Below are 15,788 nucleotides of genomic sequence, written 5' to 3' on the forward strand. Positions count from 1 at the left end.
GCCTCTTGCATTAGCTCGGCAAAGTATCTTTGTTAAACACAATTAGGGCCAGAAAGATAGCTGAATAGTAAGAACACCAGGTATACTTGTAGAGAACATGGGATTGATGCCTAGCACCCAAGTGGCAGCTCACAACCATCTGTAACTCCAGTTCAAGAGAATCCAACACACTTTTTTAGCCTCCACAAGCACTGCATGTATGTTGTGCACAGACATACCATGCAGGGAAAAACAAGAACAACAAGAACAAAAAACCATATACAATAAACTTCACAAAATACATCTGAATAAACATCTATAGAATGGTACTAACGGCTGAAGGAAATAGTTCCAGAGAAAACATGGGAAGGGGGACCTTAGACTAATTACATTTAGAAGAATATTTAGTACAAAATGAAAATACTTTTTAAGGTAAAACACTTTCAAGTGTACCTAGTGTGGTGTTTTGGAAGAAAAGGGTCCCCAAAGGGAGCACACTATTAGGAGGTGTGGGATTTGTTAGAGGGTGGCCTTTGAGATTTCCTATGCTCAAGCTATGCCCAGTGTCACAGTTCACTTCCAGTTGCCTGTGTATCAAGATGTAGAACTCTCAGCTCCTTCTCCAGCATCATGTCCACCTGTACGACACCATGCTTTCCACCATGACGATAATGAACTAAACTTCTGAACTACAAGCCCGACCCAATTAAATGTTTTCCTTTATAAGAGTTGCCGTGGTCATGGTGTCTCTTCACAGCAATAGAAACCCCAACTACGCCACCTAGCAATTAACAATTCTGTGTGCGCTGTTCACAATTTAAGATACTAAAACAAACCTTGTTTGAAGTAGAGCCTCCAGTGGTGTCAGCCTATCCTGCAACTGTCTGGACACGGCAGTGAGTAAAGCTGCACAGGCGGTACTGCACCCAGCCAAGTCTTCATCCTTGACGTAATTCAGCAGGACAAAATACCAATAGACAGAACCTGGAAACAACAACAGAATCAAGCCTTTTGCTCCCTCTTCTCCACCATACAGAATGTCAGTTTACATGTTTATAAATACAGCTTCCTATACTAGAAAGATATCTCCCTGTTGCAGAAAGATAATCCTTAACAATTTAGGAAGAACACTAATAACATAAACAGCATCCTGAGGAAGTCTTAGATTAAGAATTCCAGGGCTGGTAAAATGGCACAGCAGGGAGTCCAACCCCCAGAATCCACACTGTAGACTGCCCTTTGACCTCCATGTGTACACAGTGGCATGCATGCCTTCCCATCTACAAATACAGAAATATTTCCCTAAGGAACTGTAACACTTTTCAGGAGGTATATTAAACAAATTTATGTTAAGAGTACATTAATATGCCCTCAGGCATGGTGGAGTACACCCTTAATTACAGAATTCAGGTGTCAAAGGCAGGAATCTACATAGCAAGTTCTAGAATAGCCATAGCCACACAGAGACACCATCTCAAAAAAAAAATATATATATATATAAATATATATATATATAAATATATATAAATGTAAGAAAGAGCCACAAAAGCAAAGATAGAAAGTGCCAAATTAACCTTGCTGAAATACAGTTCCTCTACATAAAATTGTTCAAAACATCTAATGGCAGTGAGCTTAAAGTGGTACACTTCAGCAAATGAATGGAGCAGCACTCTAAACTGCAAGTCAGATATCACCAACGCAGCATGAATAAGAGGAGCATGGCACATCAGATACCTTAATAAAGAAATCTTAGCACATACCAACCATAAAAAAAAACTATAAGAAACTGAAAGATCAGAAGTTATTGCAGTGAGCAAAAGAATGTAAAATGCCATAATCTATAGAAAGTGTCTCAAAATTAGGAAAGTAAAGAATAAACTAGAACACTACAGAATGGTGTGAGAAACGCCTATAAAAACATTAAGCTACAGAGATGGCTCAGTAGTTAAGAGCACTTGCTTCTCTTGCATAGAACCTCGGTTTGGTTCCCAGTTTCCTCATGGCAGCTCATAATCCTCTAAAATGACTCTAGCTCTAGAGGCTCTACAGCCCCTTCCAAGTCTCCTAAGGCATCGCATACACATGGTATCCTTACATGCAGGCAAACACTCACATAAAATAAAAACAGATGTATACACACATACACACACACACACACTCAAAGGATTAAAAGGCTAAATCGGTATTCCTTCACAGTAACAGCAAAAGAACACATACAAAAGTCTCTATTACCTTATGTATGTATTACTGGGGGGGATAGCTTTACAAATCCCTGACGGATAACTACATTTATTCTTGGAAGGTATTTCTATTGAACCTTCACTGGGCCCTTTAAGGGAACTCAGTTTGCCATGGCCATTCACACATGCAATAGCAGCTGAACTATTTTATCTATGACATCTCCTTAGTATTTTCTGACATTGCAGTCTGTGACATATGATCTACAGTCAGTAAAAAACTAAACAATTCAATAATTTTAATTTTCAAGAAAAAAATGTCAAGATGGCTTGAAACTTACTCTGTGTCTTATCTACTGCTGGTAATTATTATTTTTTAAATTACATTTATTTGCTGTGTAGATATGTATGTATGATGTAAATGCCACAGCACATGGGCAGAGGTCCTTGTATGTGTGCTGTGTTTGTGAGCACATGTGGGAATCAGAGCATAATCTCAGGGAGTTAGTTCTCCCACCCGGGTTCCAGGGACAGAACTCAACACATCAGGCACAGCAGCAGGTGTCCCGAACTACAGAGTCATCTCACCTGTACCTCCTATTATTAAACAGAAAGTACATGCACAATGAACCACAAGTTACTAACCCTCAAGAAATACAGATAGGGCTGGTGAGATAGCTTAGTTAGTATAATACCTAATATATAAGCAGGAAGACCTAAATCCAAGCTCTAAAAACACATCTTTAAAAATAGACACTATAGCATGCTGGAGACATGCAGACAAGAGGATCCTTGGAACTCACATGACACCCAGCCTAGCCTAATAGTAAGTTCCAGGCCAATGAGAGGCTTTGACTCTAAAGTAAGGTAACATTTATGAGAAGTTATACCTGAGAATCTCTGGTGCCCCCAAATGCACCTGTATTCACAGGTGCACCTACACCTATACACAAACACAACCACACCCAATACCAAAACATGTACTAATAATCTAGATACGCTACAGAAAAAATTGGAGTAAGAACAAAATAACTGTTAAATTATTCATTATAACTAAGTTATTAAAGTAATTTTACATACCACCAGTTGCTGCTGCTGGCAAAAAGCACATATTATCAAGTAAAGCCTTCAACAGAACAGATCCAAATCCAGGCTGACAGGGGTCACATTTGCCATTACTGAAAAATTGTTCATTAAAAAAGACAGAATTTAAAGACATTATTTATGATTTAAATTCAATCCTAAACATGGCATAGTATTTGAAAATCTTTTTTTAAAAAAAAAGCAAGCACCAAGACTTTTCTCCCAAGTTAGACCACTATGGTTACTAGGAAGGGCTGATAAGCGTGAGCTGACATTAGGGGACTCAGCAAGACAAGATGAACAATCAAGAAGGAAGAGTGGGGGAAGGGCACCACTCACCAAATTCTCACTGTTGCAGTAATTAAGCCCAGTGAACTTATTTAACATTGCATTTTACCCTAAAGACCCCAAATTCTTTTTTTACGACTTAACAGTCATCAACTGTTGAAAAGTTACTCATGGATTTGATGAGAATCAAATCACACCATAGATAAAATATCAGCACCAAACCATAGATATAACTACAAAGTATGCTTTGAAATAAAAACACACCAACCTAATGCACAAGGCTAGAAAACGGGCACATTTATGGGCTATACTTCGTCCTGCCTCAAAGAAGCAAACACGTACAATGTCTGAAAGACATTTTCGTGTTTTTGAAAGTAGGCACTCGTTTCCTTCTTTTGAGCTGCAAAATAAGAGCAAACAAACAGTCTCATTTGGTCTCTGAATCTTAGCAGCCAAGGGACAATCATTAAGGTAAGCAAAATCCTAATTATTAACCTGCCAGGTCCATTTGAATGAACTCCAGCTAACCAGCAAAGAGCGTCCAACACAAGACTCTGAGCGTGTTCTGTGACCTGCCCGTCATCAGATCTTCTACAAAGAGTGTTAAGAAGCTTCTCATGAAATTCTGAAAACTGTAACATGGCACAACGCTGAACCCTAAAAAGAGATACACAGTGTATTTATACCAGTGAAAACAGAACAATCAGACTACTGCTGTGCAACATGGAGGGTTATGTAGTGTTTCATTTAAAATAATATCAAAAATAAAGCTTTCAGGGCTGGGTAGTTCAGAAGCAGAGGACTTGCCAGCATAGTTAAGGCCCTAGGTTCAAAGCCTAAGAATTCAAAAGAGGAGAATAAAAATAAAAGGATAAAAATGACTTTTAAATCATCTCACATGACATACAGACTTCATAGGCTGTTTTAAAAGGAAAACAAGCTTACAATAATGTGATCTAACAGAGTGTAATTGTGGCCTCAAATAATGCTTCTTACACGTCTTACCCATTCCTCGTACACAGTAAGTAATAAAGACCAGGAATAAAGCATTGAAAGTCATTAAAAATATCCTTAGAGACTGTAATTTACTTAGAGAATGGGAAAGCAAACAAATACTTCCAGGTGAAAGACGCTCAATCATGTGTTCATTTGTATTTTTATTGTCGTAATAATAGAATCACCACACGTGGTGAGGCACATCTTCAGTCGTAGGATGTAGGAGTTGGAGGCAGGAGAAACAGCTCAATGTCAGCCTGGAAGTACCTGAGACCTGTCTCAAAACAACAAGCAGAAAAAAGAATAGCAGACTAATGAGATGTGATTTATTACCTTTCCTTAGGAATCGAAGTTTTCTTAAATCTCCGAATGGTGACAGACACCTCTTGAAGTAAGTCACAGCCCCGTAGATTTTCAGACTTACGAGTGCTTCCTGCATTTTCATTTTTAACATTAGATGATTTTTCCTAAATATACAAAAATCAAATAATTTAAGACAAATAAGTGAAACTAAAAATATAAAATAAAGATTCCAAATGTCAAAAAATAAATTTCAGATTATATTGGTAAATGCCTATTTTTCCACAAAATTTTAATAGGAAAAATACAGTCAAGATTTTAAAAGTCCAATAATTTAAAAAAAAACAAAAAACAAAAAACTTTGAGTCCAATCCTCAGCTACAAAAATACAGAGATAATAGCACCTGCTTGGCCTACTTCAGAGTTACTTTGAGGATTAACTCTAGTAAGTCCTTGAAAAACTGGAAGACCTATGCAAACCCAAGGAGATGGGGGTGCTACTGATAATATTGCTAGTGTTTCTGAAGAATGATAATGGAGCTGGAGAAATGGCTCAAAAGTTAACAGCTGCTCTTCCAGAGGAACCAGGTTCAATTCTCAGCACTCACGTGGCAGCTCACAGCTGTCTGTAACTCCAGTACCAGGGGCTCAAACACCCACACACAGACATACATAGAGGCAAAACATCAATGGACATAAAATAGATAAATAAATCTTTAAAAAAAAAAAGAAAGAAAGAATGATACAGAAATAAAACTCAAGTTGAGAAAAATCCACACTCAGACAAGTATGAAGAATGTTGCATACTTGTAGAAAATTAGCCATGAAGATCAAGGCTGTCTCTAAAATTATTAGAAGCAGCCTTCTCAAACAGTCATAAAAACAAAAAAGCCCCTGAGGGAAGTACCTTCTAAAAATACTCTCTATTGAGTGAGTACAGTTTATTATAAAACCTAAGTTATTAGCTGGGTGGTGGTGGCATGTGCCTTTATCCCAGCACTCAGGAGGCAGAGGCAGGCCTGGTCTACAGAGTGAGTTCCAGGTCAGCCAAGGCTATGCAAAGAAACCCTGATGGAAAAACCAGAGGGGGGAAAAAAGCATAGCTAAAACATACCTGAAAACATCTTAATTATAGGTTTTTTGAAATTAGGGCAGAGAAAAATTACCAATAGACCAAGCAGCAAACAATCAAGCAAAGGAAACACATCTTCCAACAAACCTCAGCTACAGCATTGTCCTGTCCAAATGTCAGGTTCATACCTTGCCTGCTGCAACCTTTGCCAAGAGAGAGGCAAGTGAGTAGCCCTTGTGACCCTGGTGTTTCAGAGATGGAAGTCTCACAACAGGACGCATTCCACTGCTAGACATCTCATCTGCTCCTCTTTCATTCACTGCTTTAACATGGATTAAAAAGGAGCGATATTTCCCTCCTGCCATACCTGGAGAAGTGGAGAGTGAGATGGGAAAGTTACAACCAAAAAAGTCAACTTTTTCATTAATATGGAGCAAGGTAAGTACTAACTCCACAAAAAGAAAAATGTACAAGGCCAGAAATTTTAATTTATACCATCTTGTTACACAATGGAACAACTTCGACACAATAGCAAAGTAAATAAATAAATAAAGCGTTATCAAGAATCTAAGATAGAAAATTGTGCCGGACATTGACAGGGCACACCTTAAATCACAGCACTCAAGAGGCTGGCGGATCTCTGAGTTCAAGGCCAGCCTGGTCTACAGAGTGAGTTTCAGGACAGCCAGAGCTATTACAAAGAGAAACCCTGTCTTGAAAACAAAACACAAAAGTTGTGATTATAGAAATCATTTGGCGTATCTGTTCTAGTGACGTTATTTACTTAAATGGTAGAAATTTTGTAAACTATAGAAAAACACAAACTAAATTGTCTATAAGGGAGTACTGTCAACAAATGACTATGGTAGCATGTGCTCTAAGATGTATCTAGCCTTTTTTAATTCATTTTTTATGTGCACTGGTGTTTGGCCTGCATGTATGTCTATGTGAAGGCACCAGATCCCCTGGAACTGTAGTTACAGAAAGTTGTGACCTGCCAAGTGGGTGCTGGGAACTGAAACTGGGTTTTCTGAAAGAGCAGCCAGTACTCTTAACCGCTAAGCAATCTCTCCTGCCATAACCTTTTTTTACATGATTATTTTTATCTTTTAATTACGTGTATGTGTGAGTCTGAGTTATGTCCTTACTCAAATTGAGTTCAGTGCCTTTGGAGAACAGATGTTTAAACCCCTGGAAAGGGGAACTGTATTTAACTCTGGTCTCTTAACCACTGAGCCACCTCTTGAACCTTTATCCAAACTTCATATATGTCCATGCATGTATATATGTAAACATATATACAAAGCATTTTAGTAGTTACAGTTAAAAAATCAGTAACATATTTTTACTCTGGGCAGTGGTGGTGCAAGATTTTAATCACAGCACCCAGGAGGCAATGGCAGTCCCAGGACAGCCAAAGCTACAGAGAAAAACCCTGGGGGGTGGGGGGAAGATGAGAGAGAGAGGGAGGGATGGAGGGAAGAAAGGAAGGAAGGAACAAAGGAGAGAGAAAGGTTTCCAGAATGAAGAAGAAAAAAAGTTTTGCTATAACTACCAAGTTTTGGGTAGTAACTGTCCTTCCAGCTGTGTGACAAATACCTTCTTGTGGTTCAGTTCCTTCTCATATATAGTAGTACCTACACCTTGGAGTTAACTAAAACTTTTGTAAGAAAGAAAGAATTCAACAGTTACTAACCCTATAATGTAGTCTCATAGATCTCATCTATAATGTAAATTATCCTCAAATAAATACACCTAATAAACCAACAGACTGCTATTGTAGCAGGTACTAAATCTCTGAATATGTCAGTAACTATCCCACCATTTTCCACATTTCTGCCTGCTTCTATTCTGGACCATACTAGATTTGTTTCTCTCTGAGTCCAGTAGTCCCAATACTGTGGCACTCTTCTTACTACTGGACAGTGTACTGAGCTCTGAAATGACTCTCCACCTCAATCTCCTGCTTCAAACTTTCCATTGACACAACTCATACTTTCATTCTTCCCTTAACATTTTCATAGTTCTATAATTTTAAAGATCCTGAGAGCCAGATGTGGTGGTGCAGGCCTTTAATCCTAGCACTCTGGAAGCAGATGGATCTCTGAGTTTCAAATCAGTCTGATTTAAATAATGAATACCAGCACAGTCATGACCTCATAGAGACCCTGCCTCAAAAAAGAAAAAAGATCATGAGATCATGGGGAAGATTTGAAAAGAAAAAATAAAATACTACAAAACACTAAGTCTTCCTTGGACATGCAATGTAATGTGTATCCATTTTGTCTAAACATTTTTTCCTTACAAAGATCATTTATAGTCTTAAACAATACAAGAGATTTGATTTTTTTAGACAACTACTTTCCAGAATGAACCCAAACACATCATAGGATCTCAAATCTTTTATGAACAAATGACATACAGTCATGAAGTACAATAAGACTTGTGTGTGTGTGTGTGTGTGTGTGTGTGTGTGTGTGTGTGTGTGTGTATATATATATATATATATATACATAAAAATAAAACTTACCTTTATCTAGGAGTGTACATTTCAAAACCACCCACTGGATTGCACTAAACCTTATATACACTATGTACTCTCTTAAAACACAAAACTGTGATGAAGCTAAATAAACCTATCTCAAAGACATACTGAGACCCCTAAAACCAAGAATCAAAGTTTCACATAAATAGGTACTTATGCCAGCTGATAACCTCATACATAGGAAGCTGGATGTGCTAATGAAAGTTTAAAAAAAAAAAAAACAAACAGCATTTTTGTGATCAATTTTCAAAGCATCCTTTTATTATATTGGTATTATATTATTTATTCTACTTTTATAAAGCAAGTTACTTCACCTTTAACAAGTTTGGGGCTTGTCAATGTCAACATTCCAGCATGACCTGATAGATCAAGACCACTAGCAAGCCATACTGGGCCACACAGAATGTCTTCTTTATGATCCTCTAAAAATGGACATAACCTAAGACCTAAAAAGAAAAATACATATTTTTCTTTCAGTGTATTATTGGATATCCAATAAAGATATTTCCATCCCATTTACATGATACCACCACACAAAATACAATACATACGAAGAGATCAAACAATCATCATCATGCTAGGGAAGTATAATCAATCATCTATGTTATGTGTTGTTTTCCACTTTCATTTTATATTTCACCTTGATTTTCAAGAAAGTATCTATAGAATCATGACTTGATTTCAAATCATAAGGCATTAAAAACTAGAACACATGTATTAGTGCAGCTATATTTGTAAAGATGAACTGAAAGTTACAGCACATTGCCAAAGCAGAATTATAGGTTACTTTTTAATCATACTCTTAAAACCGAGCTTTTGCAAGCCATAAGGAAGTCTCTCACAATAGGATGCATTAAGACCACTACTCCTTTACTGCCAGGGACAACAGCTCTGTGGTTGAACTCACACTGTGACTCCTCTACATCCATGTGCTGCATTTCTTCATTCAAATCAACCAGAGACGGGTTCCCATTTTGTTCCACTTCAATGTTAAGAGCTGGAGACAAAGGAAAGGTGATCTGCCTATCTACTGCTGTTTCTAGAGGATAAAAATATTAGTAAGCTTAATTTTGCTTAGTATCAATAATTCTTGTGCCTATAATTCTAAAACTTTCTGCTAAACGGAACTATGATTTTCACCATAGATAATACACAGTGGAGGTTGTCAAGAGGAGAAAATTAAACTTGATGATTTTATACTTTCCGCTCAACAAATGGTAATAAAGTATTTGCCTGAAGATATAACTTGTTGGCAATTAAATTAAAAGTTTTTCCCTAAGCTGCACAGTAAAAATACCCACAAAGTTTTTAAAATACTAACTGCCCAAATCCTAGATTCATTACATGAAAATGTCATGAGAATACACAGACACACACACACACACACACACACACACACACACACACACACACATCCCTCAAATAAGTATGCAAACACACAAGAAATTTCTGGCAAAGGAAAATTTTCAGATTTGAATGTGTGTACGCTTAGCATTAGGGTGCCATTTTACAATCAATTTATTCTCAATTTTTTAAATGAATTTTTAGAGAAAAACGGAAAAGTGGGGAAGAAAAGAAAAACAAATACTGAGAAGTAACATCTAGATCCTACCACAGTAAATCCATGAAAAAAAAATGACATCATTTCTGGCATTGCATGAAAGGTAGCTTGACTGATTACTTTTAAATAATAATTTCCAAAACAGTTTTTCTTACCACCAAGTCTTCCTTTAAAATGACAAAGCATAAAGCTAGCAATCACAGAAGTAGAATTAATGTCACTCCACAAAGACTTGATTAAACTATTTACCGTCATAAATTCTGCAAACTGCTGAGTTACTGGAAAACTCTGAAATGTCCTTTAGATGACTCTGACTCTAAGCAGGCAAACAGCTCTGTGGAGCAGGAAGAGCCACCAAAACCACCAGTCAAGCTAACAATTAGCCTCTATAAAGACACCAACCACGAGACAAGGTCTTCCAGCATGGACTCTGGTCCCTCTTACCATTGGACTTCCCTAGGCCTGGAGCCTTGTTCTTCAGCAGTGTCACTTGTATCTGGGGGACACTGGTGATGGTCGAGTTCAGAACGAATTTGAAGTCTACATGTCCAACCATACAGGCTTTAGGTAGAACCAATTCAAATACATGTTCATCCCAGCTGTTGCTGTCAGAAAAGGTGAAAAATGCTAAGTAAAGCAAAAATCTTCCTCATACATAATATCATTAGCATCACACCACCTTTCCTACTCCTAGTTTTATATATCCCAAAAAAAAAATCCTGGGATGCAGAGAGCTCTAGACAAGACTGAGAAACAAAGATACTGCCTCAAAAGAAGAAAGGGAAGACACACGCTAAAAAAAGATGGCTCGGTGGTTAAAAGAACACTTTACCAGAGGACCCAAATTCATTTATATGCACTCATATTGGGCAGTTCATAACTACCACTAACTCCAGTAGCAGGGCATCTGATAGCATCTTTTGGCATCCACAGTCATGTGCACACATGTGGCATATACTTAAACAAGTACACACATAGGAATAACTAAAAATAAGGTCCCGATTTTTTTTTTATTATTTTCCATCAAATATAAAGGGAAGATAAGTGTCTCACAGACGAGAGGTGAAACTTAGGGCCATGATCTTATCTTAGCAATCTGTACCTACCTTGAGATTTGTTCTTAACAACAAAGCCTGTGACCATCAACACGGCATTCTGTCATACATAAATTACCTGAACATTCTTGGATCCCAACCTAGACCTATGAAAAAAGTTCTAGAATCGTCACTGTGAAACAAGAACTCCTTACTTCATATATTGTACTGTTGTAGAATATTATTTTAAGGTGTGTTACATTTGTTTGTGCTGTGGAATATTTGTTTAATGATGCAAAGATGTGTTTTGCATTCTTTTATGCTTCATTTGTTTAACTCTGTGAAGCTGTGTTACTGTGCCTGTCTAAAACACCTAATGATCCAATAAAGCGCTGAATGGACAATAGCTAGGCAGGAGAAAGGATAGGCAGGTCTGGCAGGGAGAGAGAATAAGTAAGAGAAAAAGAAGAAGGAGCAGGAAAAGAAGAAGAGGATGACCCCAGGGGCCAGCCACCCAGCTACACTGCAAGCCACGGAGTAGGAAGTTTAAAAAAAAAAAAAAAAAAAGATATACAGAAATAGAAAAAGATGAAAGCCCAGAGGTAACAGGTAGACAGGTTAATTTAAGAAAAGGTGACTAGAAACAAGCTAAGCCAAGGCTGGGAATTTATAATTAAGAATAAGCCTCCATGTGTGATTTATTTGGGAGCTGGGTGGTGGGGGGGCCCCGAAGAGTCAAAAGAGAAAAAAAGTAAAAAACAACCAATGACATTCTGGCATACTAACGTGGGCCCCACATTTCCATGTAGGGCCTGAGAAAGAAGAAAAGACAAACTGGGGGGGGGGGGCAAAGAAAAAAGAGGAAGGGGGAAAAGGCACTCAGCAGCACTAAATAGAAACTTAAAATGGCAAGCTGAGTAAAAACTGCTTATAGCAATGCAGGTACTGGCTTCTATAGCTAGGAAGGTTTAATGCAGTTCTCCATCATGAACCTCCAACTGGGCATTAGGCTTAGCTTTCACCAGGGCAGGGCTAGCTGATTGAGCAGAGTGGAAGACCCTGCTGTAGCTCAGCAGTTTAACGTTTGTTCATGTGGTCAAAAAGGACTAAGAGATACACAGGTAAAGAGGTCCAAATGGAAAAACTTCTAAACGGGTTCCAGTGTGTTTTACAATGTGCACAGGCTTAAGAAAGAAAAGAAAATGGGTATAGATAGTCATAGAAATACATTAAAAATAATAAAGTCTTTATAGAGACAGTAAAAGTAATATAACAGAAAAAAGTCACATAAAATGAGAAACACACAGGGAGTCTGTACAGTATTACGTTGATTTTCAACATTTTGATAGCAGATAGGCAAGAGACAGCTGCTAAGACACATGGAATTGTGAACAGGACTGCAAAATTGAACCAACCTAGATACTTTAAGGCTATCTTAATTTAAAAAAAGAAGTCGCCAGGCGGTGTTGGCGCACGCCTTTAATCCCAGCACTCGGGAGGCAGAGCCAGGCGGATCTCTGTGAGTTCGAGGCCAGCCTGGGCTACCAAGTGAGTTCCAGGAGAGGCGCGAAGCTACACAGAGAAACCCTGCCTCGAAAAACAAAAAACAAAAAACAAAAAATGCTTTGGAGTTTTGGTCCCACAGGAGACAAGAGGTTATGGATTCTTTCAGGAATATGAATCCGGTTTGATCAAGGGAGACCTCCTGAAACTTGACAGATGATATCTATCCACAAAAGTTATAGCTGGTCTTCCCAGGATTTGGCCATTATCTCAAATTTTCTCAGGGACCCTAAAGATACTTTGTCCACGGATAGCAAGAAGCAGTTTGGAGAATACTATGCCCACATTCCCAAGAGATGGGCTGGGAGGACTCTGATGAGTTATAGATTTTTGTTATCATTTAGGGGAATATAGTATATTGATACAAATTTAAAGTTATTTTTGTTACACTGTATATATGTTTCTACTTGTTTAAGGTATTGTACCTATGCTGTCATTTAAAATATAAGGTAAAGTTCTAGTTTTTGAAAGCTATTATTATAAACTATATAGGATAATCAAGAAACATAGGTTAGTAGTTAGCCATCTATAACAATCAAATTTGTAGGTATGTTAGGTATGTTTTCAAGATGATATAGAGATATATTTTAGATAGATAACTGGTTTTCTAACACTTCAAAGACCTACAGACTATGGCATTTAAAATGTTTTGTTAACCTAAGGTTTTTCATCACAATAAGACATCTGTTCCTGGCAGCACCAATCTACTTCAGATGATGGGCATTGAAAAAACTCCATAGGAGTTTGCTTTCATTGTGGCAAGCACCAGGCAAAGAAACTGCTCTTCCTTTGACTGCTGACAATGTGTGCAGACTGGACCTGCAGGATACACAGGAAGAAGGCTGTTGAACACTGCCAAACAAAACAAGGCAGAACAGTCCTTCGAGATTCCTGCTTCAAAGAAGAGTCTGCCAGACATTTTGCAGGACACAGAGGAAAACGACTGATGAATTTTGTGAATACAAGGCAGGACAGTCCTTCAAATGTCCTGCTTCACTGAAAAGTCTGTCAGATACTCTGTGCCTGTAGGCTGAAGATGAATGCCCCAACATTGCACAGGAACTTTCGGTGACTGTCCAGACAGCAAAATGTGTCTGTTGTTAGACAATATTACATCCTTCTGGGTCTTTGATAGAGTTGAAGACTAGATCGTTATAGTTGCTGTTTTCCTTAGTTATGATAGAAAGTAAATTAAGTGTAAAATTCTGAATTCACTAAGATAGAATAGATAATGCATTATTTTCTCTGAATATGCTAACTACAAATGGACAGAATATTGTAAATGTAATTCTTACTTGATAACTGCTTTTGTTGTGTATAGTTTTACTATGTTAAAGTAAAAAATCTTTCTTTTTAATTAGACAAAAAGGGGGAAATGTTATAGAATATTATTTTAAGGTGTGTTACATGATGTGGAACATTTGTTTAATGATGCAGAGATGTGTTGCATTTCTTTATGCTGCATTTGTTTAGCTCTATGAAGCTATGAAGCTGTGTTACTGTGCCTGTCTAAAACCCCTGGTGGTCTAATAAAGAGCTGAATGGCCAATAGCGAGACAGGAGAAACGATAGGCAGGGCTGTCAGAACGAGAGAATAAATAGAAGGAGATATCTGGAAGAGAAAAGGAAAAGCAAGAGAGATCAAGCAGCAAGAAAAGAAGGGGCCAGCCACCCAGCCACCCAGCCACCCAGCCAGCCATGGAGTGAGAGTGAAAGTAAAATATACAGAAGGAAGAAAAGGAAAAGGCCCAGAGGCAAAAGGTAGACAGGAAAATTTAAGTTAAGGAAAGATGGTTAGAAATAAGCCAAGCTAAGGCTGGGCATTCATAATTAAGAATAAGCCTCTGTGTGTGATTTATTTGGGAGCTGGGTGGTGGCCCCCCAAGAGCAATGGGTCCCCAAATGAATAAAGAGCAAAAACAACCAACAACACTGTACTGCTACGAAGTCTCCTCTCACAGTAGAGGTAAATATATCACAAAATTCTATCCCCTATACCTTTAAATCATATCCAGACTCCAACTATTCTTCTCACTACCTCCAGACACACTATGACAGGGCTTTATACTTGCATTGCCCCTGAATCAGTGTCTCTACTCAGGGCTTTCTAAGGTGCTCTCTCTTGCCCATGTACTTGAATGTTCATTCATGTGTCTTTTCCCCTTCCCCACCCCTACGCTAGTCTGATCATGGCCATCTTTGAACTATAACTATAGCATAGGATACAACTGTTCACTGTCTGAAGCCAATTAAAATACAACTTTCACAAGAATCATAGTACTAGTGTCCACAACAGTGCCTGTTTTTGCAAACAAGTATTTAAATATTTGCTAAAGAAATCTGTGGGCTAAGTAATCAAATAACAAACAGTAGATTCTCTCATTTTATTATCCTATAACATGAAACAGTACAGAAATATCCAAAATCAAATGACAAACGCAAGGGAGAAAAGTTATTAATACTAAATATTAAGAGAATTAGTAACATAGCTGGGAACTCCATGTTACAATAGATGTCTAAGGTGAAGCTCCTTGGAGAAGCCCAGTACCTGTCAGTCTGCAATTTCCAAGTGCGGGTGTGCTGAGCAGCATCTCCATGGTGCTGCTGATGCAGATGCTGAGGGTGCCGTCTTTGCTGCTGTTCTTGCTGAACTTCTACCCAACATGGAGGAACAGTAGCTGAAAATCGTGGAGTCAGTGTCTCAAATCGAGTTAGCTCTACTAGAGACGTCAAGATTTCAAGTGTGAAAGGCTGGTCCACCAATAAATCAACTCCTTAACAGTAGTGAATACAATATTTGAAACAGATTTAAAAAGAAAAAGAAAAGACGTTATTTTAATTCATGTTTTTTGTCTATTCAAAATACAACATGCCAAATATGTAAAAGCCAATAAAGCAGGCTAAGGAATCTCTACTCCACACTGATTACACTGGCCATGGGACAGCTCAGTTAGTATGCCCAAACTCAATCTGTTAGAAATGGGCAAATATGGTATCAAAACGCAAACTACCACACTTGGATCAGCAATTCTCTTTTATAACATGCTATTTACAAAGCAAATACAAGGTGCCAGCAATTACATAATAAATGCCCTTTCATAATCAATTAAAAATTTTAAAACAGCCAAAGCCTATTCTGATAGCAATAAACATTCACAAACATAAAGATTAAACTATCCCTTCTCTTCTG

General features: G+C 37.9%; 1 protein-coding gene across 5 annotated transcripts in view; it reads right to left on the bottom strand.

Annotated features, from left to right (window-relative positions):
* Nucleotides 1–15,788, bottom strand: part of Birc6 (baculoviral IAP repeat containing 6) — a 183,650-nt gene that overhangs the window by 117,278 nt on the left and 50,584 nt on the right. For 3 of the 5 annotated variants that reach the window (XM_059248553.1, XM_059248552.1, XM_059248551.1), the window contains exons 11-20: nt 15,147–15,372; nt 10,446–10,606; nt 9,348–9,437; nt 8,755–8,886; nt 6,084–6,262; nt 4,857–4,990; nt 4,023–4,184; nt 3,796–3,927; nt 3,237–3,334; nt 816–963 (exon numbers count right to left, since the gene is read on the bottom strand). In XM_059248553.1, coding sequence (XP_059104536.1) covers nt 816–963; nt 3,237–3,334; nt 3,796–3,927; nt 4,023–4,184; nt 4,857–4,990; nt 6,084–6,262; nt 8,755–8,886; nt 9,348–9,437; nt 10,446–10,606; nt 15,147–15,372 — 1,462 coding nt within the window. Of the gene's footprint in view, nt 1–815; nt 964–3,236; nt 3,335–3,795; nt 3,928–4,022; nt 4,185–4,856; nt 4,991–6,083; nt 6,263–8,754; nt 8,887–9,347; nt 9,480–10,445; nt 10,607–15,146; nt 15,373–15,788 lie in introns of all 5 variants that reach the window. The other 2 variants (XR_009375738.1, XM_059248554.1) reach the window with 1 other exon arrangement.

The sequence above is a fragment of the Peromyscus eremicus genome, chromosome 22, assembly GCF_949786415.1.
Source record: "Peromyscus eremicus chromosome 22, PerEre_H2_v1, whole genome shotgun sequence".
Taxonomy (NCBI): Eukaryota; Metazoa; Chordata; class Mammalia; order Rodentia; family Cricetidae; genus Peromyscus; species Peromyscus eremicus.